Source organism: Panthera tigris, chromosome A3, assembly GCF_018350195.1.
Source record: "Panthera tigris isolate Pti1 chromosome A3, P.tigris_Pti1_mat1.1, whole genome shotgun sequence".
Taxonomy (NCBI): Eukaryota; Metazoa; Chordata; class Mammalia; order Carnivora; family Felidae; genus Panthera; species Panthera tigris.
Window position 1 is genome coordinate 123,795,671 of NC_056662.1, and position 26,996 is coordinate 123,822,666.

Here is a 26,996-nt window from a genome sequence, read left to right on the forward strand (position 1 = left end):
CAGGGAAGGGGCAAAAACAGGGCTATGTTGCTGTTCAGGGGCCTCACCTTTTAGTGCTCTGACAGGGGAGTGTGGCTGAGATGGGGACACAGGAGGCTGCATAGTGCCTGGAAAACCTGCTGGGTGGGTGGAGAACCCAGGGCCCACAGTGGATGGTCCTGCCTGTGTAGCCCAGGACCCAGGAACGTTTAAACCATTTATTTTTTTTTTAACGTTTTATTTATTTTTGAGACAGAGAGAGACAGAGCATGAATGGGGGAGGGGCAGAGAGAGAGGGAGACACAGAATTGGAAGCAGGCTCCGATTCTCACGGACGCCGGGCTCGAACTCACGGACCGCGAGATCGTGACCTGAGCTGAAGTCGGACGCTTAACCGACTGAGCCACCCAGGCGCCCCACGTTTAAACCATTTAAAGAGAAACACTGGAAACTGCTGAGAGGCCAAGACACCTCAGGAGAACTTTTTGGTTCCCAATTCAGGCCAATTGAGGCCTGCCCTGCCCACTGCCTGCAGAAGGTGGGTGAGGAGGATGCCATCTTTGGTCTCCAGGTCCAGGTACGAAGGTCATTTGGCGCCATCTCTCATGCCTACCAGACTGCAGGCAGGGCCTGGCAGCTTCTTCCCCTTTTCCCTCAAGGCCATTTGTGCGACACCCAGAGGCCTTCCACAGCCTTCTTGCACAGAGGTGGCTGACTGGTGTTGGAAACCCTGAGGCCTAGGACGTCTTAGGGACTCACGAAGGAGCAGGAACTCAAGCGGCCCTCATCAGATCTGCTGGCCAGAGGCTGTCTGCCCTGGGAAGAAAGCCGTTTATTTTTCCTTTTAGCTAAGAGGACGAAGGGAGAGGGCAGTCTTCCATCGAAAGACACAGAAAACAAACTAACTTTCTTTCTTTCTTTCTTTCTTCTTTCTTTCTTTCTTTTCTTTCTTTCTTTCTTTTTCTTTCTTTCTTTCTTTCTTTCTTTTCTTTCTCTTCTTTTTCTTTCTTTCTTTCTTCTTTCTTTCTTTCTTTTCTTTCTTTTCTTTCTTTCTTTTTCTTTCTTTCTTTCTTTCTTTCTTTTTTTCTTTCTTTTCTTTCTCTTCTCTTTCTTTCTTTCTTTCTTTCTTTCTTTCTTTCTTTCTTTCTTTCTTTCTTTCTTTCTTTCTTTCTTTCTTTCTTTCTTTCTTTCTTTCTTTTTCTCTTTCTTTCTCTCTCTTTATTTTTACAACCCGTCCTGAGCATGTACCTCTGTTCAAAGTAAGGCCCCAAGTTTCCACCACTTTCTAGCATGATGGCAGAACGCGAGGGCCTGTGGGAACCTGTACTTGGGGAAGTGAGGACGCAGGGACCCCTTTGGCAGTCGAAGGAGAGGCAGGGGAGGGCTCCATCGGTTTAAGGCCCCATCACCCCGGGGCCCCGCACAGCCCGTAAAGCTGTCCCGCCGCCGCCGGGATCTCGGAGTCGAACACACCTGGAGGACGCTGGGTGCCCAGGCCCAGAGGGCGCTGTAAGATTGGCGCCCACGGTCGAAGACCGACGCCCGCTCCTCCCGCCCCTCTCACGGTCAGCGCCCCCAATATACTGAGCCAGGGCGGAAGGGGGTGCCCCGATCCCGCCACCCGGGAGCAGCGGAGCTGAAACGCCACTCAAAACAGCCTGTGGGAACCACAGCTCCGGAGGAAGGCGAGGTCCCCCCGGCGGTGCGGGAGGGGGCGGGGATGGGGGCGGGGCCGGGACGCCGGGGGTGGGGCGTTCCAAGGGGGCCGGGCTGGGTGGCTCAGAGGGCGGGGTCCTAGGGGGTGGGGACTGGGGCTGGCCCCGAGACTAGGCGAGCTGGGGGTGGGGGGCTAGTTTTTGCAACGGCTAAGGGCCTGCGGGTTTATTATAAGGCGGAGCTCGGCGGGAGAGGTGAGGGCTGGAGCCGAGCCGGGCGGAGAGGAATCCAGAGGTAGAGAGCGGACTGCAGCCGGCGGATTCCGCAGCCCTCGCCAGGGACAGCCGCGCGCGGGGCATTGCCCGAAGGGTGCCGCGCGCAACGACCCGGCGGAGCCGGCGCGGAGCCCCGCGCAGTCCGTACCGCGCGGCGTCGCCGCGATCCCCGCAGCCCGCAGCGCTCCCGCCGCCGGTCCGGGCAGCATGAGGCGCGCTGCGCTCTGGCTCTGGCTCTGCGCGCTGGCGCTGCGCCTGCAGCCAGCTCTCCCGGTGAGTGCGGCCCGGGGCCGGGCGGGGAGCGGCGGGAAGCCGGTGTTTGCAGACTCGCCGATGCCTCCAGCGGCACGTGGAGGGGGAGGGGAAGCGGGGACTTGCCTTCCCGCGCTAGCCCGGCGGGCCCGGGGACCGTGCCCGCGAAACCGGGGTCCCGCTCCAATTGCCTCCGCCGTCGGTGGGCGCCGCGCGGGTTCCGCCGCTACGGGAGGGGGGCTCGGGCGCCCCGCGGAGAGGAGCCTGTGCGGGGGCCCCGCGCTCAATTATGTGAATCGGATCCCCGTGCGCTGGTGCCCACTAGCCTGCGGCGGCTCCCGGGGTCGCGAGTTCCCATCCAGTTACCCCTGGCACCGCAGCAGCCGGGGTCCCCGCCGGCGACCCGGGAAGATGCGGTGACCGCGGCCACCCGCAGACCCGCCGAGCCCGGGCTCCCGGCCCCTTCGGCTCAGGCAAGTTTGGGAGCAGCGGGGCCGGCGCGTTGGCAGAGGAGCCCGGGCCAGGGCTGCGCGGGGGTCGTGGTGGTCGCGGAGGTGGGATCCTCGGCTTCCCATCGGCTGCCCTAAGGGAGCTGGGCAGAGCTGGCAACGGGAGGTTCCGCGAAGTTGGTCCCGGAACACCGGAGCCCCGCAGGAACCCAACTTTGGGGCTGCTGAAGTTGTGTTGCCCGCTGAGGGGTGCGGGCGGTGCTGGGCACGGCCAGGGAGGGCTGCGGCTTCCCCGCGAGTGGACCCCGGAATGGCTCTTCCCCTCCCCCGGCCTGGCTTTGTGCTGTAGCCGCGCGGAGGGAAGGCGGGTCCCTTGGCCCGCCCAGTGGAGCTGGGGGGAAAGAGGGACAAATGTGGAGCCCTTGGCTGGGGGAGGAGGCCTTTGGGTAGGACTCCAGCATCCACCTTTGGCGAGGGGTGGGTCCCCTCTGAAGAGGGACCTGGCCGACAAAGAGCATCCCAAGGGCCCCCAGAAAGTGATCTCCCGCCCCCGCCGCCGTCCGCTAGCCCGCCTTCCCCAATGGGGGCGCTTTGTTCTCGGCCCCTGTAACCCTTTCCTGGGAACCGCCCCGCAGCGCCGGCCCCGCCGTGGGCCGGGACCTGGGCCGCCGCCAGGTGTCAGCGCTGGCCGCCGGGTGTCCACGTCCACTCCCAGCCCCCACACCCGGTGCTGGAGTCCCGGGGCCCTCCCCGCGGGCTGGGGCGGCCATCCCCTGGGATGGAGAGGGGAGGTGTGGACGGAGCGGGGGGCTCTTCCCCTTCCGGAAGTGGCGGTCTCTCGCTACCACATCTGGACTGCTCTACTTCCCCAGCTCTTGGTGAGGGAGGCACGTGGGCAGGGAAGGATCGCAGGAAGGGGGAGGGGTGCCGGGTCCTCCACGGGTAATGTGGCATCTGCACAACTCTCAGCAGTGCCGACCCTCTGTAAGCGGGTCCCTCTACAATAATAGAAGCTACCAGCTGTTGAGAGCTTTGGGGTATTTTACAGGGTCTGGCTCAGGTGAGGTGTTTCCCAGGCTTATCTGTGAAGTGCCCCCCCCCCCCCCCCCCACTTTTCCAGGCGACTGTTGTGTTTGGAACTATATTTTGAAGTACAAGGACAGGGTCCCTGATACTTCTTGCATTGCCGATGAGTTGGATGGAGGTGGGGGGCGAAGGGTGCCAAATCTGGGGGAGCCATGGGGACAGATAGGATTTCTGAGCTGAGTCTCCAGTGCACTCCTGGCTTTCAGATCCAAGAAGTTGGTATCTGGCTTCTTCTCTCTTTAGAGTTGCAGCTTGGTAGGACTCAGATTGTGCCTTGACTCATAGTTCATACTCTGGAGAGGAGAGTGGAGATGTGTGGCTTAATTCGGTGGTCCACCTAGCGTTACCTGGATACTCCACTCTCTACAGGTCCAAGACTGGGCCTCAGCAGAGACTGCGGAGGTGGGGTTCCCCCACCTATTTCCAGCTAAAATCAGGAGTGCGGGGTTTGGTTCTTTTGCCTGCCTTGGTTGAGGCTGGCATTCTTATAAGCTGGGATCCCAGAGTGCCTGTTATATGGGGGAGGCAGATGGGTTGTGAGATTCTCTGTGGACTGTGTTTCCCAGAGTCTCCTGTGTACTGGGTAAGGGCAGATGCTGCATTAAGAGGCATTATTTCTTGCCTAGAAACTTTGACACATTACAGAGGGCTGGGAGGCAGTTGAGTCTCCAAGGGGAGAGGAGGGAAGGAGGACGGCTTATTAGAGTGTGGTGGTAGGAGGACTTCCTGGAAGAGGTGGCTGAGCAGAGCCTGAAAGCACTAAGCTTTGGGGTCAGGCGTTGGCTTGGAGCTTAGGTTTTCTTTTTTCCTTTTATAAAGTTTAGTTTGTTTTCTCTTTCCCAGACCTGCCTTTTCCCTCTTACAGTGGGTGTCCATGTTGGGTTAAAAGTGGGGGCATAAGGTGGCATAAAGTCCCCGCCCCCTCCCCCCTTACTAAAAGAAACTAGGCAATGGGGTTTGCCTAAAATAGGAGGAGGTGTCTACAGGTTGCAGAGATCTGGTCCTCTCCCAGGGTTCACTTTGGTCCCAGTGGGAAGCAGGTCAGAACCCCCCTGGGGACCAGCGAGGTAGGGTGTGATCGTCGGCACCTGATTTTGAATGGGCAAGAGAAGGCTATTAGGGCAGAAGTTTGCTTAAAACCACTCCCAAGAGACAAGAACAGGTTTGTCTGAAAAGGTTTCTGTGTGTGTGTGTGTGTGTGTGTGTGTGTGTGTGTGTGTGTGTGTTTCCTGTGGTCTTTTGTTTCTTCCATGCCAGAAAAATTGCTTGTTCTGGAATAGTTATTTGCTGTTTTCCTCTCCTTCCCTTTTCTCTTTCTTGAAAGGCATAAAATCCCTTTTTGCCCTAATTATGGGGGCCAGTAGAGACATTTTCCTAAGGCCTGGTAGGGTGGGTGGGGGTTGGGGGAGGCGCTAAGTGCCTCCTCTCCTCCTGGGCTCAGCCTTCTAGAGGTGATGTCACTCCTGGCTTCAGGAGGGTGGGAGGGTGGAGCTGCTTTAAGTCTCTACCTGTGGCTCATGGTGGGTTCCAATAAAACCTCATTAACCAAGATTGGTGGGGAGAGAGATGAGAAAGGAGGGAGGCCTGGAAAGAATTAGTGAAAAGCTTGAATTTTGTAGTATTTTATAGAGGAATGTTTCCTATTGCAGTTTCGGATTCTGAAATCCCTTGGGAATGAGGTATCCTTGGCATCCAGGTTTTTTTTTAGTGAGCTAAGAATCCATATTGACCTCAACTTTGGGCAGGACTCTCTACAATATTTATTTTCCTTCCTTTATTAACAAAAGAATACTGGGGCGCCTGGGTGGCCAGGCAGTTAAGTGTCCGGCTTCTACTCATGAGTTCAAGCCCCACATTGGCTCTCTGCTGTCAGCACTTTTTCTCTCTCTCTCTTTCAAAACAAAAAAAACAAAAAAAAAAAAAAAAGAGAGAGAGAGAGAGAGAGAGAGAGAATACTAAGCATAATTTAATCTCAAGATGCCAGGGTCTTCTTCATGGTTGTCACTGTGTTAGGTTAGGCATTTCTGTCCTGGGTTTCTTGAGCTCTGAAGAGCATTTTGCCCCTTGCTGGGTGCCCCCAGGGTTGGTACCTTTTGAATTCTGGTTTGCTCTATTTCTCCCCTCATCCCTGACAGCAGCCAAAAGTGACAACTGTGGGCCTAAGTGTAGCAGGCAGCTTTTCTATTCAATTCTAATTTGCACTGTTCTCCAGCAGTACTAAGAAACTAATCAGATATGTCAGAATGATTCCTAAGACATGAGTTTTCAGTGCTGAGTGAGAGTTTCACTTGTGAGTAATGTTCATGATCTGTGATATGTGGAGTGGTGCCTCCATGGACCCAGCTGGGACCTCAGCAGTATCCCTGATAGTACCTGGAATAACGAAGGCTGTCAAAGGGCATGCTTACAGGCTCTCTCGGTGAACAGGTGTGGATGATCTCTGGGAGGAGGCACCTGTGACCCTGTGTTCCGAGTTTCTCTTCCTGGCTTGAGTTGTAAGTGACTCGAGGGTCACAGGTAGCCTGAACCTGATGAGGCTAACTTATAAGTCTCCATTGGAAGGGCCCTTACTCTTAGCTTGGGTCCTGTCTCCATCGTGTCACCATGTTTTATCTGGGTTGAAGTGCATCTTTCTTAGTGCACGCGTACTGTTTGGCAGGCCAGAAACGGCTTTGGATTAAGTAGAGCTCCAGGACCAAGTCTCAACCCTGCCACTAATTTACCATGTAACCTTGGGTGAGTCACTTCACTTCCAAGTCTTGATGTCCTCTGTAAAGTGGACATCATACCTGTTCTCCCTGTCTTTGTCATTTGCATATTCATTTCATAATGAGTGCTTGAAAGTGTTTGGAAATGAAAGCGCCAGAGGAAAAGTTAGCTATCGATATAATTAGAGGCGCCTGTAATTGGGTGCTGATTATTGAGTGTTCAGTGCTTTTCTTACCTTCTTATCTCATGTTTAAGCCAAACCTTTACGATGTACGTCATTGCCCTCATCTTGTGGATGAAGCCTATAGAAGTAAGCCCCTCTAAGGGGCCGATGTGTGAGAAAGGATCTGTCCATATGCGTGGGCGTATGTGTATGGCATTAATGAACTGATGGACTGTCAAGTCTCCCCAGTGAAGCCCAGCATAGGAGGCTCGCTGAAACTTGTGAGGCCCTATGGGTATTTGCTGTTCCATCCTGGAGAGCCATGGGTGTGCATACTTTGGATGGAGAGGGCATTGGGCTGGGCTGAGCTGGCCTGAATGGTGCCTTTAGGTGAACCCTGAGCATTGGCAACATCCTTGGCTTGGGTTGGGTTCACCCAGTGGTTTAGGGACGGGCAAGAGTTGCTCCCTGGAGCCTAGGTCAGGAGACAGTGAGCCCATGGGGGTAAGGTGGGGTGTGCTCCCAGGTCTGATACCCGTGCAGGGACCATATATATGTTCTTGGCTTGTGCAAAGAGGCCTGATGGGGCATCCCATGTTTGCATGGTGCCTGCGTGCTTGTCCCCAGGGCAATAGCCAGTCTGCTGTTCATCTTAGGCACTGGGGAAACACTTTCAGAATTAGTAGATACTTTTTAAAGCTGGGGAGGTGGGCACCATGGTATCAGCCAGATGCCCAGATACCCAGTACTCCTGGTTCCTGTGCTGGGTTTCCCACCTGGTCCCCTCCAACACTAGGTCCCACTGCAGAAGCAGCCCCATAAAGAATCAGTCATTAAATGATTTCTAGTCCTGGAACCTTGGTAGTTTTACAGAACGCACTGTTTCCTGATTTCTTTCTTCTTTTCAACAACCAATTTTGGAGTCTTGGGTTGAAAGCCCATCCCCCCTTGAGGGACTGCCTAAGTGTGTCTAGGGAAAGGGAATGGGATTAAGGGAGTCTGTGGAAAGAGGGCTTTTGGCGCCAGGATCCTGTGCCCTGGAACAGATTCAGCACGGTGTCATTTCCCTGTCAGCTGTCCCAGGGCTTTCCATGCGAGGATGCATTCTGGAACCTCCCTCGGAGCGGGCTGTGGGTGCCCTGATGATGCTGAGGGAGGGCAGGCATGGATGCATCGCTCAACACAAGGAGGCACATTTGAGGCCACTGAGGCAAGACCCTGCACCTGGGTCGCTTCAACTCGGCACCTTCGAATCCAGGAGACCTGGGAAGTCTCCCGCATGGCCCCCGGATGGCCGGCTCTATCTGCGTGATGGAGATGCTTCTGCCTGACCTCAGGAAGCTTACGTTGGGTGGGCAGTAGGCACTAGAAGTCCCCAAAAGAATAACCTTTCTAGGCCCTAGACGGGGCGCTTAATTAGCTCCCCTGTTCTCAGTGCTGTGGGGCCCAGAATGAGCCGGTGGCGGGCAGGTGAGGGGTGGCCTGAGGGGAGGTGGGCTAAGCTCCCTCCTGCTGCCTGTCAACACTGTGCAGGTCTGGCAGGCCAGGACGTCTGGAAGGCCGTGAGTGTGTGGAGGCAAACTCATGGTGGGGGGTGCAGTGGGCAGTTTTGGGGCTCGGGACCATTGGGTGCGGAAAGGGGAAGGCTACTGGCTGGACCTGCTCCTGGACTCACTTGTCTGCCCCGGGATGTTTCCTGTTGACTCATGAACTTGAAGGCTTTCAGATGCATCCCCTTCTGCCTCTGGAGCTTATTGAGGGTCTCTGTCCTCCTGGCATTCATTTACGGTTCCAAGGGCTGCCTGATTCTATGGAGAGGCTGCTCCAGTGCTGGGAATGCTCTTGTGACCCACCTAGGGCTGCGGCCCCACAAGAGGCTGTGTGCCGGCTGGTGGGCCTGCAGGCCGGGTTGCAGCTACAGCTGAGCTTGGCCTGGGTGGTCTCGACTCTGTTTCCTCATTGGGCTTTCCTGCTGGGTAGGCTGCAGCCTGAGTGTCTTGGGAAACCTGGTCACCACCTGTCTGCAACTTCCTCTTCAGAAGCTGGGAAGCAGTCTTCCTCTCTTCTTTTCTGGTGGATTCTCCCCTTTTTAGCTTTAACCCTGATGCTCCTCCATCCCTGGTGTTAGGAGTCTATGGAGGTTATTCCTACGGAGAAGGATGGCTAGGACACTTGTCCTTCCTGGTCCCAGGTTGGCCCCTGACTGGGTTGGGCAGGTCTTTGTCCCTCTGTGCATCAGTTCCCCCATCTGTCCCCTCTGGGGCCTACTTCCTCTTCTTCAGCTCTGAGACCTTGTCCTGGGGAGGATGAAGGTGGTAATGGGGGACTTGGGTGGGGCTTAGGGTCCTCCACCATTATTCTTCTGGGGACTCGAGGAGACACTCACTGCCTGAGGAGTCATCTGTGGGGGTGGGGGTCAGGGCAGGCTGCTTGGAGGAGGTGGCCTTAGAGTTCAGTGTGGGAACCAGAGGTGGACAGAGGACGCTGGGCAAGGTCAGGCCTGGTGATGCTCTCTGCACACACCCAGGGATCCTGGCCCCCTGCCCAGGTCCGCTCATCAGCAGGAGCGGAAGCCGTGTTGGGCAGGTTGGGGCAGTGGGGCAGGCAGGCATATTTATCACTTCACTTGTTGGCTGAGTCATGGTGCCAGGCCCACAGATCCACCCAAGCAGCCTTGACCATGAGCCCACTGTGTGCTAGACAGGGTAGGGGAACCCAGCAGGACTAACTAAGGCTCTGATGCCTGCCTTCCAGCCTTGGCCCTCCTCTTTTCTGCTGAGTGACTTTGTGCAAGGGCCTGTCTTGGCCTCAGTGAACCCACCTATGAAATGGGAGGAGGAAGCAGAGAAGCATAGGTAACAATCATGCACTTGGTGTGTTTGTGGTATCCTGTGGTTGTGTCACAGGACTGGTGGGAATCAGGACCGGGCCTGTCTCTGTTCCCGGAAGCATTCTGCTTCAACCCTTGGGGGTCATGAGCCCTCTTTGGCTTGACCAGATTTAAAGCCCAGAGCCTGGTGCCTGCCGTGTGCATTGCCTTGTGCAGGTGGGGAGCGGTCCACACCTGGTCCAGGAGCACATGCAAGAGAAGGTGGCCATTACTGGGACCAGACAGGAGGGTTGGTCCATGCAGATAGGCCAGAGGGGCAGTGACAGTAACGGTCATTCACTGAGAAAGGGTTCATTCGAGTCCCACAGTACAGCAGTTTCTAATCAGGAGCTCAGGCCATAAGGCAGGTCATGTTCTGGCCAGGGTAAGTGTTAGGGGAGGTAGTCCCCAGATGGGGGCAGTGGGAGTGGCAGAGGCTGCCAGTTTTGCTCTGGGACCATTCTTGGGCCGCACTGATCTCCCCGGGTGTTAAGAGAACTGTCCCACCACAGTGATGTTGAATTCCTAGTCTTTCCCACTCAGGTTGCCTTTCTGTGGCCACACCGGCCCTCTGCCCCCTACAGCAGACCGAGGAGATGGAGTGATGGGGCCTGGGTGCATAAGGAGGGAACTTCTGGAGGGCCAGGTGCACTCATCGACTCCAGACCTAGCACATGCTGGGCACTGGGAGGCCTTGGGGGACTTGAGGACTGCTGCTTCCATGCCACCTGCGCCACGGTGGCCGCTGATGCCCAGGGCCTTGCCTGCCCATTTGGGGACTTGATTGTGCCAGTCCTACGGCAGGGGTGCAGAGGCAGCACTGGCTCTTCTCTCTGCAGCTTGTCAGCATCCCTGGTGCCCAGGAAACTATCTGGGGCCTTGGAGTCCCATCTCTGGGGAGTGTCCCCGACGGGTATGTGATCAGGTTTGGGCTCGCAGGGCCCCAGGCTGCGGGTGTTTCAGGAGCCTCTGAGACTGTTGTAGAGGCTGACGTCAGTCCCCCTTCTCCCAGAGAGACATGCTGGGGTGTGGCACCACCATCTATGGTGACCGCATCTCCTCCAGGGCGCGGTGCAGGCATGGTCTGGGCAGCAAGACCTCCTGGCTGGCCAGGGCCAACGGGTTGTGGGCCAGACTAGGAGAATGGGCACACCTGCACTTGGGCGGAAGGAGCCGCCCCAGGCTCTGCCCCTGCCTCTCCGCCCACCCCCCACAGGGTCTCCAGAAGTAAAGGGTGGGTGGGCCTGGGGGAGGGGCATCCTTGCAAAGTTTCCCTGGGGTCTCCTGGTTGTTGTAGTAAGGTCCTGGGACAGCCCTGAGTCTGTGTCCTGCGCGCTTGGAACTGTGGGAGGAGCAGAGAGGCTGTGGCCTCACCCCTCTCCCCTCTACCTGTTTGGGAACAGGGTCATTCTTCAAGACCACTCTCTAGGGGCTGGGGGGCAGCAGGGGGGATGTCTTGGTCCACCTTTCCTCCCACTGTGAGGGCAGCAGCCTGAGCTGATTGCTTGGGTCTGCCTGCCTTTGGGGTAGTTACTGGGGCCCAGTCTGAGGTCCTGAAGCTGTGGGGCTGGGCAGGCCAGCTGGGATCCAGAACCGGCTGGCTGGTCAGCCTAGGTAAGTGTCACGGGGACTGGAGAGGTGTCATGTGGAGGCTGGGAGGAGCACAGGACATGGAGATTGGGCAGTCCAAGTCATTACCAGACTCCATCATATCCTCCCTGAGTACCTTGGGCATGTTTCTTCACTTGCCCCTAAGCCTCAGTTTCCTCGGAGGGCTTTTGAAAAGACCCCAGGAACTAATGTACGTGGCATGATTGAGAGTCCCTTCCTTACCTGGACTCAGAGGAGCAAGTCTGAGGGAGCTTTGGGCCTGACTCTGTTTAGAGAGTCCCCTGGGGAGCATCCCCCCCACCCCGCCCCCGTGGCTGTGACTGGAGGAAGGGGTACAGTCTGACCTGGCCTGGGTGTATAGTTACTTCATGTGAATGGCTGGCTGGTCTTACCCCAGTGTGCTGATGTAATAGGGCCTGAAAACATGGCTTTTGCCCCTTCTCAGAAATGTGAGCCTTCGCTGGCAGGCCAGACTTTGCTCGCCTCTGCCTGAGCCTCTGCCAGGGGCTGGCTCCTGACCCCGGGGAGGTGTGAGCTGGGCTGGCGGGCGGTGGGGGGGAGGCCAGACACCAGGGCACCTGGGCCGGGGCTCAGGCCAGCCGAGCAGGGCCCTGGGACTGTAGGGGACAGCGGCTTGTCCCCAGAACGGCCGACTGAAGGCTGTCCCGGCGAGGGAGCTGGGTGAGGCCAGGCTGCAGGATGTGGGGGGAAGGCCTCACTTCTGTGGTCCTTCTTCCTTCTGCACTTGCCCCTGTGCCACCTCCCGTGGAGACGATGGCTCTTTTCTTCCTGAGGGTAAGAGAGCCACGTGGCCCCCACTGAAGGATTGTTAACCGCATGCCTGCTGGATTGCCTGGCCTCAGGCCCTCTCCCTAGCACTTCACTGGCTGTATGCCCTGGGACAAACTGTCCCCTTTGCCTCAGTGTCGTTATCTGGAGGATGGATACGGCACTGGAATCTAAGGTTATTGTGAAGATTAATTAATTCGGCTAAAGTGCTTAGATTAGTGCCTGGCACATAGCACACAATACATATTAGCTGTTTTTTCCCTAAGGCCCAATTCAGGTATTTCTGTTTTTCCAGTAACCCCAGCCCAGGTTATATCCTTAGGTGCCTACTCCCACCCCATGACTGTCCCGGAGCCCTGGGCAAGGTGTTATGGCTACTCCACCTGCTGGGTGACTCCGGGCTCCCAAGAGCCCCCCGAGCTGCATGCACAGACACACCGTCTGCTGTGTGCACATGCCGCTGGTGCCCGGGAGCTCCGCGTGGGGCGTTTGAGGCTCTCTGGGCCTTTCAGCCATCAAGAGGCCCCTGGCGAATGTTAGGCTGACAGTGAAGGGGCCTAGTCTACTTTGCTGCCTTTGAGGTGGGATCCCACTGGGAACCTGGGGAGCGAGCCCAGCCGATTCAGACCTGGTCTTCACAGAAAATTTTGCCTTCTCTTGCAAAGGCCAAAACTCCATTCCGCCGTGGTACCCCCACGGGACTCCTTCAAGGATACTCTGCCCTTCCCGTGTCATTGTCTGGGCTTCTACCTCAGTGCCTCATCAGTCTGACTTGAACTTTATCCCAGAGGCAAGTTCCCAGGCTGGCCCATTATTCTTCTGTATGTGGGAGGAGAAGCCATGTATGTCTGTGGCTCAAAGTGGGAACAAAGGGAATTTAGTCTGTCTTTCTTAGGTATGGGGTTGGCTGGCGACCACATTCTGACACAAGTTAAAAAATGTGCCCTTGGCATCTCCCGGCCTCTCTTGCAGTCCTTTCCCATCCTCCAGGGCTCCTACCCACCCCCGGTGCCCCCGTTCTGGAATTAGCTGCTCCCCTGTATAGAGCTGATTTATACTCTAGGGTGAGCGTCTAGCACCCGATAGTTTTACCAGAGGCATTTTAAAGGGGACACTGTGCAACTGCAGGGACACTGGTTGGATAAATTTGGGTGAGGAAGTGCCCCCATCCCTGTCTGTGTGCACAGCTGGAGCCCCGGCTGGCTGCAGGTGTGTCCAAAGCTACTAGTTTCTGGCCCTGTGAAACTTGAGGAAACTTTATTTAGACAGAGCTGGGGGAGGGTATCTCTAGAAGCCCACACGCCAGAGGTGTCAGGCCCCCAAGCCCGGTGGCATCTGGAGGTTAATCAGCTAGAGAGCAGTTCAAGGGGCCCCTGTGAGGGCGGCTGGGGCATCCAACACTGAGCTTCTGGTCTTTGCCGCCTCATTAGGACAGCCAAGGCTTGGGAGGTACAAGGCTCTGGAGGCCTCAGCCGCTCCCTCTGTCCTCGTGGGGTGCCATTTGCCATCCCAGAGTCCCCTTTCTTTGGAACACCTCTAACATCCTGCCTAGGCCATAACCCCCCTTGGGAAGCTGAGGGCAGTGACACTGAGTCACTGTGATCAAGTACCCTTCTCCCTATTTGTCATGGTGGGTCCTCCCCCTGCTGAGCACTGTGTTTGTGGGCCACAACCCCTCAGGTGGGCAGTCCCCTTGATTTCCCAACCATAGACTTGGAACCAGGAGCCCCCTTACTATCACCTATTGTACCGATGGGGAACTGGACAGAGATTCTTATCCAATGTCATCCAGTAAGTTGGGAACAGAGAGCCCAGGCTATAACCAGGTTTTCCTGGTATTGGGTTTGGTCACTTTCCCCTGGCCACCCCTTGTCTGACTCCCAGGGCAACCCTGGCCACAAAGGCTGGCAGGACCGGGCTGGGCAACCTTGCTCCATGCCCGGTACAAGGCTCTTGGAGGTGGGGAAAAGCAGAGGAACGGGTCTTCCGGCTCTGCGGCCCCACACCGAGCCCTCAGCTGGGCCCGGCTAAGTCGAGTCCCAGCACGCGAGCCGTGAGGCGGTGCCAGCTCTGTGGAGGGGTGAGTATGGGGGTGCTGGTGGCAGTTCTGACCTGGCTTGGGCACTGGGGCTGGCACTGGCTGCCAGGACCCTCACCACCTCAACACAAGTCTGGCCTCTCCAGGTACTCCAAATGGGCAGAATGGGGCAGGGCAAAGGGCTCTGCAAACTTGACCTCCGGTTTCCCATCTGTAAAGCCCAGTATGGATGCTGCCCTGTACCCCAGCCCTGCCCAGGAATCCCCCAACTGGTGAGGTCTGTGTCTGAGTGGCAGGATGGGGACAGCTCCAGTGGGTTGTGTGTGTGTATGGGGTGAAGGGCACATCCCTGGGAGGTCCCCTGAAAGGTGCTCCCCACAGTGGAAGTGCCGATGGGGGCTGGGGGCCTACATGCCCTCATGGGTGCTCAGGGTGAAGGCAGAATAAGCCCCCGTCTCCCACCTGCCATTCCCTGGGCCCCTGCCGCCCTGGGCCATGCCCATCACACCCTCTGCAAGTCTAGGCTTGACTTGGTTTTGGTAGAGAGACACGGAGCTGATAAATCACTGTGCCTGTCAGGCCGGAAATGCTGATCCTGTCTGAAGCACTGGTGGGGCCCCTTCCTCCTGGGAGTGCCTAAAGCAGGGTGGATTTCAGGGTCTTGAGGCCAAAACTGGGGGAGATCTGTGCCTCTCAGTGGCCTAAGCATGTCTCCCTGGCAGCTCCCAAGTCAGGAGAGAAGCCTTCAGAGAGAAAGTGATTTATCTGCTACTATCCTGATATCCTGGGCAGGAGGGGAGCTCGGTGTCTTCCTGGGCCCGGGCCCACGGTCCTGCCCCTTCCACCCAGCCTGACATGGCCACCCCTATACCACTCTGGCCCTGCTGACAAGGAGTTGGGGCCTCTGCTCCCAGGTCCCAGCCTAGCCTGTCAGAGCACTAAGGGAGTTTAGGGTTCTCCTGCCAAGCCCCTTCTGTTGTCTAGAGAGAGGCCGAGAGCTGCCCGGGTCAGCAGTACTGGGCAAGGGAGCAGTAGAGCTAGACCTGCCCTGGGGCAGCCACCCTGGTCAGGCTCTTTCCCCCTACCACCCCTGGCTCTGCTCCTCCCCTTGAGAACCCTTGGTCCAAGATGCTTTGGGTTTGACCTGCCTGGGCTCTCGGGACTGTGCTTAGGCCATGTTAGCCAGGGCTATAGGAGGGGGTACAAATGATCCCCCAGATGAGGAAAGCAGAGTTATGTTTATAACTGCCATAGGGCACCAGGGTGTTGGGTGAGCTGCAGGAGTGGGGTGGTGTGTTCTACAACATTCTCTAGCCCCTGTGACCCCTACCCCTGCCTCCCATTCAGGCAGGTTCCCCTGGAAAACTGCACAGTGGCTCTGCAGCCCCTGCTCCCCTCCCTGGTGGGCCCACCCTGGGAGATCCTGCTTGCTCCTGCCAGGTCAGTGCCTCGGGCCTGGGATACCAAGGAGGTCCTGCAACTCTGGGCAGGCAGGACAGAGGCTCAGCTTTGTCTCCCGTTTCTCGTACCCCTAGGAACCAAAGGGGTCATGCCTCTAGAAGTTCAGGGTTTCCTTAGCTCCATGGTGAGGCTCTTTTACAGACGAGGCAGGTACTGGGATGTACTGTTTGTGGGGAGTGAATGCATCAGAAGTACAGAGAAATGTTCCAGAGCCTTCTTGGATCAGTTTGCCCCTAGCGCTTGTTTACAGGGCTCTGTTGCTATTTGGTGCCTCTTCTTTGAACACTGCACCTGAGTGAGAGTCTTGGGACCTTTGTAGGGATTTGCCTTCCCCAGCACCCAGGCCCTGGGCAACTCTGGGTCAGACATTTTCCTGTCCAGACTATTGTTCTCCAAGTGTAGTCTGCATACCACCTACAGGACCCGGGACCTTGTTCAACATCAGAGTCCTGGGCCTTTGCCCCAGATCCACTGTATCAGCCTCAGGGATGGAGCTCAGAAGACTTCTGATAGTCTCCTGCTGATTCCTAGGGACCCTGAAGAAAAGAGCCCATGGTCTGGACAAAGGTGATGCTTTGGATTTCACCTTCGGTCAGTTTGGCATCCTGATGCACAGGCAGGGGGGTAAAGGCTAGGGTCCTGCAGCTGAGACCTCAGACCCCAAGAGTTATGAACTCTAGGTATATGGGGGGTGGGGGAGGGCTCTGCCCATTTACCTTAGATCCACAGTTCTGACCAAGAAACTGAAAGGGTAAAAATTACTTTAAAAAATGTGACTCTCTTAATCCTCCCTACACGATACTATACTTTGACTTATTTTTTATTTTATTTTTGTTTTGTTATTTATTTTTGAGACAGAGAGACAGAGTGCAAGTGAGGGAGGGGCAGAGAGAGAGGAAGACACAGAATTCAAAGCAGGCTCCAGGCTGTCCACAGAGAGCCCGACACGGGGCTCGAACCCACAAACCGTGAGATCATGACCTGAGCCCAAGTCAGACGCTTAGCCGACTGAGCCACCCAGGCGCCCCTCGATACTGTACTTTTAGCAGTGTGTTGGTTGAGAGAGCAATGCGATCCTGTGAACTCAGTAACGCTTTCTAAAGGATTTGTGCTTTAGCCATCACTTAAGTCAGGCAGCAGGTGACACATGTCAGTGATTCAGGGTGTGGGTTGGAAACCACAGGTCCAAAGGGACCCATGGGCTGCAGTCGACGGGGTGGCGGGAGTCCAGGGAGCAGGCGGACAGACAACGTCTTCCATCAATCCAGAGTTAGAAGTGGCTGGGTCCACCGTCCTCACTTGAACCTCACTGAGAGGTCCACTTGGCATCCTGACTTGTGACACTGCTATGGAGTTCTTGTCCCCAAGGTGTCTTCGAGGGATGCTGCCTGGGTCCCTTGGGTCCTTCGGCTGGCCAGGGCAAGCAGGCTACTCAGATGCAGGCTGCCAAGGAGAGTGGCCCTCTTTATGGCCAGTGCAGGGTGAGGCTTGAGGCTGTCTTCTTGACAGCTTCTTGAAGCTCTTCTCCCAGCCCTCTGTCCTTGGGAATGGCGGGTGGCAGCCTGATGCAGATTCCCAGCCCCTGGCAGCTCTGACCCGATGCTTGTCCATGCCCTCCCCTGTCAACCTGTGAAGTCTGGGCTGGCATTGAGGTCCCCTCGGCTGCTGGGGTAGTGGTCAGGAATTTTTACTCCGTGATGCGCTCATCTCGTGGCTCCTGGAGCTTGTGGCTGTGTTGGAAAGACAGGCATCTTAAAATAGATGGGCCAGAGGGAGAGGGACGTAGGTGAGCAGAGCACGTGGCACACTGCTCCGTGGCCTTGGGCAAGTCCATCACCTTGTCTGTTTCAGTTCCTTATCTGTGGGAGATGCTAATCTCAAGCCTGTCTGCCTCAAATAGAAGGGTAAAGGTGGAAAGGGGTGGAAAGTGTTCTCAGTGTCAGAGAATGCCTCAGTTTTTCATACCTTCTTTCCTGATCTGCTGGAGCCCTGACCCCAGGTCAAAGCCCCTCAGGGTTTTGATTTGTTATATGAAAAGTGGATTTTCCTAGGATTTGCAGAGGTTAAAGGGCCCCATTAAAGGTATGAGCTGGGCGCCTGGGTGGCTGAAGTGTCTGACTCTGGGTTTCGGCTCAGGTCATGATCTCACGGTTTGTGAGTTCAAGCCCAGCATCAGGCTCCACACGGATACTGCAGAGCCTGCTTGGGATTCTCTCTCCTTCTCTCTCTGCCCCTCCCCTGTGCAAGCATGTTCGCTCTCTCTCAAAACAAATAAATAAACTTAAAAAAAAAAAAAAAAAAGAAAGAAAAAAGGTATGAGATGGTTGGCCTTCACCTTCTCAGGCAGCTTGAAGCAGGTTCCAAGGTGGGCCCACCTGTCCCCGAGCAGCTCTGAGCTGTGGCCACATGGTCTGGGAAGGACCCAGGTCAGGCAGTGCTGAGGAGAGCCCTGAATGAGGCCTTGGGGGCAGCTGGCCACAGGCTCTTAGCACAGTGGCCTAAGTGAAACTGGAAGTCTCACCCAGAATGCTGGAGTCAGCTGGCACCTAGTGATCCAAGTTCAAACTCAGCAGTTTCTGCTGATTTCCTCCCCAGGGAGCTGAGGCCAGCACAGGTTCAAGCTGGAGGGGATTGGGAGGTCACTGCAGCCCTTCCCCTGATGGAGACCCAGCCCTCAGAGGGAGGGGCTGCCCCCGAGGCCAAGGAGCTGGTTTCAGTAGAGAAAGCGTTTGCTTAAGAGCTTGTTGTGTAAACAAGATCGCCGAGGGATAAGCTGAGTAGAGTTGAGGGAACAAATTGTTTTTAGGGACCGGGCAGATCCAAAGTCTTATCAAGTGGTGAAAGAGGCCCAGCTCTTGGGAAACTGCTAACCTGTTGAGGCTTCTCCCTGTAGGTGAGAGGCCGGGCCTCCCTGGCTTTTGCCTCCAAGGGTGACATGGTCCCAGTGCATGGAGTCCTCTGTAGGCCTGCATCCCCTCATCTGTGAAACAGGAGACTCTGGTTTCTGCTGGCAGATATGGCTCTCATGACAGTGTGCAGCTGAGGCTGGTCTGGCCGGGCCCTGACTCCGTGCCATGTTGAGCAGCATCTCTAAGGGATGGAATCAGTGCATTGGGAAAGGTCACTGCTGGTCTCCTAGGGCCTCCTCAGGAAAGCTGAGGGAAGGCAGAGGCAGTGGGCAAGAGGGAAGTGGGGTCTCAGTAAGTATGGGTGGGTGGGGGTCCCCTGAATGCTTGGGCCTCCCCTTGCCCCGCCAGGCTGTTGGAAGCAGTCCGCTGTGGGCCTGGGATGGGAGCATGTGGGGGTGAGGGGACCCACTCTGCCTGCCTGGTGGGCAGTATTCTTTGCTACGGAAGGTTTAGGGGAGGCTTCGAAGCTCGGTGGAGACAGGACAGGTGTAGGAAGCACCACCTGGGGACAGTGTAGACAGGATGTGGCCTGCGGTGCAGGCAGAGGGCAGGGACCGTGCCAGTTCATTTAGATGGGCCGTGACAGCTCAGACAGGCCCTTCTTGGGCCAAAACCTTTTTCTTCGGGGGGTGAGGAAGAGGTAGGGTTTGGGTTTTGTACTTTCAGAGGAAGCTCAGTGGTATTTCTAGCCTGGTGGTTTCTACACATGTCTGAAGCTTCCCTCCTGACCTGAGCTCCTGGAAGCGGAGGCTCCACCTGGGCCAGCTCTGCCCCAGGCAGCCTCGGGAGGCCAAAGGTCCTGTCCGGCTCTCCTTGCTCTGCTTCCTTCAAGGGTGAAACTCCGTGGCCTGTGGCCAGGATGTGGCGATGCCTCTCCCGCTGCGGAGGCCCACTCCCCGGAGCCCAGCCTTGGGCGGAACCTGCCTCTGACAAGTCTGCACAGAGCCTCCTGTGAGCTGGCTCCCTCCTGCCTCTCTTCCACCCATCTCTGCCTCTCTGCCGCCTCCATCCCTAGGCAGGCGCCAGAATCCTCTTTCCCGCGCTGAGCCGCGCTGGCTCCCCGGGTTAGAGCAGTGGCCCTTGTTGGTGGGGAGTTTACTGCACGCCAGGCTCCCTTAGGTTCTTTATGTGTATAACCTCCTTGAATTTTTGCAGCCATCCTGAATCGTAGATATTACTACTGTCTCCATTTTACAGATGGAGAGACTGAGGCCATAAGAGGTTTCGTGATGTCCTCAGGGCCACGCTGGGTACTCTGAACTGTGCTGCTTTGCCTCTTTGTTCATTCTTTGTTCTGGCCCCTGACACTGGGGCCCTCGAGATGGGTGTATCACGAACTCATTTGGGTCAAGGTCGTGTTGCTGAACGGACACTCATCGCTACCCTTCCTGCCACCTGGCTTGTTGGGTCTTCTCTTCTCCAACCGCTGTTCTGGAACTAGTATTTGGGAGCTCTCCGTACCCCCACGCCGCCCTCCTCCAGCTTTCCGCGCAGGCCTGCTCGGCCGTGTGTGGTGCGCCCTGCCTCCTCCCAGCCCTGCTCTCTGGGTCTGCTGGTGCAGCTCCTGTCTCAGGAATTGGGGAGGTGTTTGCACTCTGGCACCTGCAGCCTCTCAGCCGGACCAGGCAGACAGCATTCCTGGGACAGCTGTTTGTACACGGGGTCCATTCCAGGCTCGTGGCTCGTTTGTCGCCACCTCCTGAGTGCAGGGCCTCCTTTAGATCAGTCTCATCTGTCGCCAGCCTAATGGGCACCCTGTCCTTCCTTCCCCAAGTGGGTCTGCGTCCTGTCCTTCCTGTGGATGAGAAAACAGACCAGGTGTGGGAAGAAGCATGTGTCCTGCGTGGCCAGCCCTGCCTCAGCACAGACGACTTACCCGTGCCCGTCCCTGCCCTCACCCCCCCGTGAGGCCCTCAGTGTCCATACCCTGGTGCTCAGCATGCTTTGGAATGTCTCTCTGGAGTCAGGGTGTTGGGGGATTGTTCCTGAGGCTCTTAAACCTGTCTTGGCCCCTGAGGCTTCCTGGCCAATGGCCCCAAGACCTGGTTTTCAGTGTAGGGTGAGCTGACAGGGTCCCATTGTGGCCACAGCCTGTGTTCCGAGTAATGGCATCTTCTGTCTGCTTTTCTGAGAGGTCTGGGGCTCCCTTACCAGACTGAGCCTCTTGGGACAAGAGCCCTGCCCCCCTCAGGTGTTTCTGCACCCCTAGTACCTAGCACAGGGCTGTGTCATCATAGCGTTCAGGGGTGTGGGGGGGACCAGAGGGTGGCCCCGAGCTGTGGGTTCCAGAGCCACACACAAGGGTTTCCTTCCTGTTCTATATGTGTGTGGTGGGGGAGCTCACTCAGCTGTCTAGGACAGGGACCCCAGAGTAGTAGGGCCTTGGCCAGGCCTCCACTCATACCCTTTTCTGATCCTTTTCCAGCAAATAGTGGCCACAAATGTGCCCCCTGAAGATCAGGATGGCTCTGGGGATGACTCTGACAACTTCTCTGGCTCAGGTGCAGGTGAGCTGACATGGGGGCCCCATCCCAAGATGGCAGCGGGCCATGAGCTGGGGGTGGCGGTCAGGCAGCCCCCCGGCAGGGTCTGAAGGGTGATTTTAGGGAAGAGAATGGGGTCCACGCTGCAAGGAAAAGGCATGTATGGGTTGCGGGAGTGAATGTTGGGGTTCCAGGAAGCCCTGGGGACTGCCTGCTGCAGACAGACTTGGGCTCATCTTCTCTCTACTCCCTGGGCAACCTTTGGAAAGGTGGACTTCTCCGAGCCTCTATTTCCTCATCTGTAAAATGGGAATATGTCTTGACTTCATACAATTGTTGGGAGCTGTAAGGTAACATAAAGCCTGGTGGCATGTAGATCTTCCATAAATGTCCCTTATCTCCCCCTATTTCCCCTTTCCCTGGGGGAGTGAAGTCCTTGAGCTAGAGGTGGCCATGGAGGCCTCCCAGAGGAGGTGTTCTTGACCGGGATTTTGGAAGAGGGCTGAGGCCATCCGTGGGGAAAGTGGCCGAGGTAGGGGCCTGGGAGCTGGAAGGTAGGATGCAGGCCTCTGTTCTTGGGTGGAGGGGGGAGGCTGAGCCTTTCTGGGGAGAGGGCAGGTGGAACAGGGAGGGGGCCAGAGAGGAGTGTGCACCGGGGACAAGGCATTCAGGCCCTGAGAGTGCCCCCACCCAGGGAGCGAGCTTCATTAGCCACAGGAGAAGTTCCTTCCCAGATGGCCTTGATGTCTCATGGTTCCAGGGACCAGGCTGTCTGCAGGCACGTGCAGCAGAAAAGAGCAGCTGTCCTTGTCCATTTTCCAAAGCTGAGTTTAGCCTCAGCTCGTTCTGCCCTGGGGAAACCACTTCTCACAACAGGGTTCGCTAGGCTGGCCTGGGAGTCAGAGCCGTGGGCCCTTGTCCAGGCCTTCCTCACTGTGTGAGCCTGGCTGGGCCCGAGGTCTGGGCGTCCCCCACTCCAACAAGCTCTGCCTCTGGGCCTGCAGGTGCTCTGCAAGATCTCACCTTGTCACAGCAGCCCTCATCCACTTGGAAGGGCACGGAGCTCCTGACAGCCGTGCCCACGGCCCCAGAGCCCAGCGGCACAGATAACACCGCCACCTCCACGTCCATCCTGCCGGCTGGAGAGAGGCCTGAGGACAGAGAGGCAGTGCTCCCAGCAGAGGTGGAGCCTGGCTTCACGGCCAGGGAGAAGGAGACCACCCACCCACCCGGCGAGACCACGCCACCGCCGACCACTCACCAGGCATCAACAGCAAGAGCCACCACGGCCCAGGGGCCTGTCACCTCCCATCCCCACAGGGACATGCAGCCTGACCACCATGAGACCTCAGCTCCTGCAGGACCCAGCCAGCTCGACTCTCACGCGCCCAGCGTGGAGGACCGTGGTCCTTCTGCCACTGAGAAGGCTGCTGAGGATGGGGTCTCCACTCAGCTCCCAGCAGGAGAGGGCTCTGGGGAGCAGGTGAGTGCTCACTGGTGTCCTCTGTGTTTCCTGGGACGTTAGTACCGTTGGCTTGGTCATCTGGCACACTCAACACCATGTGCCCCTTAAGCGTGTCCTGCTCCCAGCCAGGAAGACAGGCTCACGCGGTCCCACCTTCCCCCTGCCTCCAGGGCCGAGCCCAGAGCAGGACAGACTAAATATGAGACCTGAGCAAAGGAGTCCTTCAAGATCCCCTAAAACAGGGCTTCCCAAACTTAAGCAGGGCCCCTGCTGCGGGGCAGGGGAGAAGCCCTACCAGGTCTTTCTTTAGATCTTAGAGTCATGGTCATTTTACACTTTACATTACAATGAGCCTATTTATTTTCATATAAATACAAGTGCTTTGTCTCACTTGCTGTGATATCTGCCACAGTCCAGCCAGGGTCTGGTGTGATGTGGTGAGAGGTGTCCCGCTTTGGGGTCCCCGAGGGCTGGGTTGGGTGTGTCTGAGCTGGTGGCAGCGGTGACCAGGGACTCCTGAGCTGCTTCTGGGTTTACAAATAAAACTGGATGCTGCTGCTGGTGGTGGCCCTCCGCAGCCTGCAACTGTCCCTGCCTTCCCGTAGGACTTCACCTTTGACATATCTGGGGAGAACACAGCCGTGGCCGCTGTGGAGCCCGACCAGCGGAATCAGCCCCCAGTGGACCGTGGGGCCACGGGGGCCTCCCAGGGCCTCCTGGACCGGAAGGAAGTGCTGGGAGGTGAGTTCCTTTCAGGTGGGTGGTAGGGGGCTGCATACCGCTGCTTGGGGGTCGGGGCGCTGGAGTGGGGCTGAGCGCGGCCACCTCGGGGGCTGCCCGGTGTGAGGGAACTACTGCCTAACTGAGCTGAGCCGGCCTCCCTGCCCACCCCCCCAACAGGGGTCATCGCTGGAGGCCTCGTGGGGCTCATCTTCGCCGTGTGCCTGGTGGGTTTCATGCTGTACCGGATGAAGAAGAAGGACGAGGGCAGCTACTCCTTGGAGGAGCCGAAACAAGCCAATGGCGGGGCCTACCAGAAGCCCAGCAAACAGGAGGAGTTCTACGCCTGACAGGGACGGGGCTCTTCCTGCCCCTGCCACTCGCTAGGCCCCCACTTGCCTCTTCCACGAAGAACTGCAGGCCCTGCCACCATGCCACCTCCCCGGCTCCCTGCCCACGGACTTCCGGGGCACGCTGGGGGCTCTCCTCTGCTTCTCTGACTTCTGCCTGGAGACTTGGGCGCAAGGGCTTTCTCGCACGTGACTTTTCTGCCACCGCCAGCACCTGGCATCTCATCATTCTGACTCAGTTTCTCCAACCTGGAGCAGCCCCTCCCCGGACCCGATTCTGGAGACAAAGGGGACCCTGCTGCTTTGGACCTGGATGGCCCGCTTGGCCGAGGGCTGGCCCATCTGTCGCACTTGCTGGTGGAGACCAGTGGTCTGGGGGCACATTTCCACCCTTGAGTGGCAGGGAGAGGAGTTCGGAGCTCCATCAGAGCGACGTTTTGCGGGGAGGTCTCATTTAGATACCAACTTGTTTTTGCACATGTTTCCTCTAGTTTCTTTGTTCATAGCCCAGTAGACTTGGTTACTCCCGAGGTAAGTTAAGTAAGTTGATTTGGTTACCCCCATCTTGCTTCCCTAATCTACGGCGAGGAGACAGCATCAGGGTTAAGAAGACTGTTTTTGTTGTTGTTGTTTTGTTTTTTAACTAGGAGAACCAAATCTGGAAGCCAACGTGTAGGCCTAGTCTGTGTGTTGTCTCTGAGTTTGTCACTCACGTGTGCAACAGGGTATGGAATGTCTGTCGGGTGGCCCCATTGGGGGGCTGGCTGATCCTGGCAGCCGTGGGCAGTCACGTCTGGAGCGGTCACGCTTGTGTCCACGGACTCGGGGCCGCTGCCGTGGCCCGGGCTGCCGCGATGTTGAGCTGTGTGAGGACGGAATCCCGGCACCTCAAGCTGGGGACCGAGAAGAGAGGACTGTGGGGTGAGCGAGGTGGTAGTGGCCCCAGAGAATCTCCTGAAGACCGAGCCCTTCCTTTGGTGCTGTCTCTGGGGCACATTTTCTTCCAGAAGGTGATGAGAGGGGCCTGGGCACACCTGGCATGGAGCTGCTCCACGTACGACCAGGTTCACCTCTGATTAGCTCCTGTGGCCCTGCCCCCTGGGCTGGAATCAGGAATATTCCAAAGAGAGATAGTCTTTTGCTTTTGGCAAAACTCTACTTAATCCAATGGGTTTTTCCCTGTACAGTAGATTTTCCAAATGTAATAAACTTTAATATAAAGTAGTCATGTGAACTCTACTTGCCTTTGCCTCTTCTCTCTGTGCTGGCTGTGTGGACCAGCCTTTTCTCTAAACACAAATGATATTGGGAGACTTGGCTAAAAACTCTATGCCTTTATCTTTCTCGTGGGGAGGGATGCTGCGGCCAGAGTCCCTCTGATTTGTTTCCTTTTTGTTTTTCGTCTTTGCTGAAATTCTGCTGGAGGTCGGTAGGTTCAGCCAAGGTTACATAAGGCCTGATATGAATTTCTGTGTTGCCAACCTCGACGCACTGTCTCCTGAATGGCTTACGAAGCTTTGATGGCTTTGGCACAGCTTTACCTGAGGCCATTGGCCCCGCAGAAGCCTGGGGCCAAGGCCTGCTCTCGGACACCTTGGACAGACCTCCTCTCACACCTTTGCTAGGACCAGAGCCTCCAGCCCAGTCCTCCTGGGAACTCCCACGCTCGCCTGTTTGACAACGTCCCGCTGCTCTGTTGGACGCTCCAAGAGGGGGGCCATCTGTGACTCTGAGATGCTCCGCCAAGCAAAGGGAACCCGTGCTCTGTGTTCCATACTGAGACTTTCTGCCCGGAGTGTGTGATTGGACAAGACTCGGGGGATGGGGAAGGGGTCTGTGACTGCTCATCTCTGCTCCTCCCTGGGATGGGCTGAGCCTGTGGCTGGGCCCATTCATGGAACTGTAATAAACAGCACTTGTCATTTTGGGCTGTGGCGGTGGTTGAGTCTCTTCTTGGCCTGGCGATGTCCTTCCCTGTCACTTTCTTGGAGAGAGACTGGTTCTGGGCTGTGATGTGCCTCGGTGGGGAACAGTAGGATCAGTGCCAGTCCCTCTGCAGTGAGGGAGTGCTGTGTCCCCCCTCTGTCTGGCCTTGGTTGTCCTACTTCCTCCCAGGGGTCTCTGTCTCCTGCCCAGATCGTCCTTCTTGCTCTCCTAGATCCTTCCCTACCTTGTGGACACGAGAGCTTCCTATTGACTGAAAGTTTGCTAGCTACTCTGTGCACTCATTGTCATGCAACACCTGAATGCTCCCCAGCAAAGTGCCAAAAGCCTAAAAATGTCTACATGGAAAAACTACAGTGAAAATTTTGGAAGTCGAAAAAGCACAATGCACGGCAGGAGCCCAGTGTCCTGAGGGCACCTGGCTGCCCTCCCCTTAGAGTCCCATCCAGGCTGCCACCCAGCCCCTCAGCTGCCCCTCTGTGGCCGGTCTCCCTGCCTGGGGCTCCTGGCATCGGAACCCCTGGCTTCAGGTGCTATCCTGAACCCCAGGTGTGTCCTGGGAATGTAGGGCAAGAGGGACCATTCCTTCCAGGGCCCTGCACCTGTGGGTGGAGTGGGGACAGCAGGCTCTGGGCGGCATTGCAGAGTGAATTATACTTTCCCCGACATACTGTGCTCAGTGTTCGGAGGCTGAGACAAAGACCTTAGCTCATCCGTTTGTTCTACGTTGAAAACACTGAATGCCTATTTTCTGCTAGCCCCTATTTACAGTTGTAAATAGGCAACTTGAATATTAACACTTCTACTGAGCTCACTATGGGCCAGGGGCTGCTCCACACCACACCTGGGTTATTTCATCCACCACCGACAGCTAACCCATCTCTGAGACCTCACTACCGTGTGCCCCCTTCACAGACACAAACTGGCACACAGAGGAAGCAACACGTCAGTGAGCAGCGGAGCTGGGTTTGGACGCAGGCAGCCTGGCCCCCGAGTCCACAGTGGGCCGTGCACACACTGAAGGCAGCACTAGGACTGAGAGGGCTCAACGTCCCTTCCACATGGGACCTGCAAGGTTCCAAGACCCAGCGTCCACCTGCTCCCATCATCTCTAAATGGCAGAGCTGTGCCGCTGCCCACGGCTTCTCTTGCTCTGCTAATTCCCTTTCTGGGTCTGTGCTCCAGCGTGTGGTGCTCCGTGCTTTGGCCGTGGGGTGCTCCGGCCGTGGGGTGCTCTGTGCTCCCGCCGGGAGCACCCCCACCAGAAGGCATTACCCAAACAGGATGGTGCCATAAAACCAGGTTCACTCAGTGAACCTAACAGAGAAGCGAAAATGTGAAGGGGGTTAACATCATATTCAAGTTTCTCAGGCACCCCAGCCTCAGGGGATTTCTCCCTGCCCTTCTCAGTCCTTAGCTTGCTGCCCTGCTTCCCACCACCTTGACCCCCTTCTCCCCTCTCTTCTGCGTTTCCAAGACCCCCTGCCCCCCTCTGCTGGGAATGGAGCAAGGAGTGATGTGTCCTTTTTTCCTCACCTTTACATCTCACCGTGGTGCACCTGGCCATGTGTTCCTACGTTGTGTGGGGATGAGGGCTCCTTGAATTTTCCACCAAGAGTTCTTACAAGTTCTTTCCTCAACTGACGAGCGAGCCATCTCCTAAATCGATTGTCACCTTCTTAATTTAAGCCAGTTTCTGTTTTAAATTGCACTTTCTGCCTCGCTTGCCTCTCAGGTTTGCTCCAGACCACAAGGTTACCCTGTGCCTTCACATCCAGAACAAAGATG

General features: G+C 56.8%; 1 protein-coding gene across 1 annotated transcript; it reads left to right on the forward strand.

Annotated features, from left to right (window-relative positions):
- The first annotated feature begins 1,805 nt into the window (after positions 1-1,805).
- Positions 1,806-25,189, forward strand: SDC1 (syndecan 1). Its single transcript, XM_042982449.1, has 5 exons — positions 1,806-2,183; positions 20,672-20,753; positions 21,734-22,212; positions 22,800-22,935; positions 23,095-25,189. The coding sequence occupies exons 1-5, from the start codon at positions 2,118-2,120 to the stop codon at positions 23,262-23,264; spliced, it is 933 nt and encodes a 310-aa protein (XP_042838383.1). The 5' UTR covers positions 1,806-2,117; the 3' UTR covers positions 23,265-25,189.
- Positions 25,190-26,996: the final 1,807 nt, after the last annotated feature.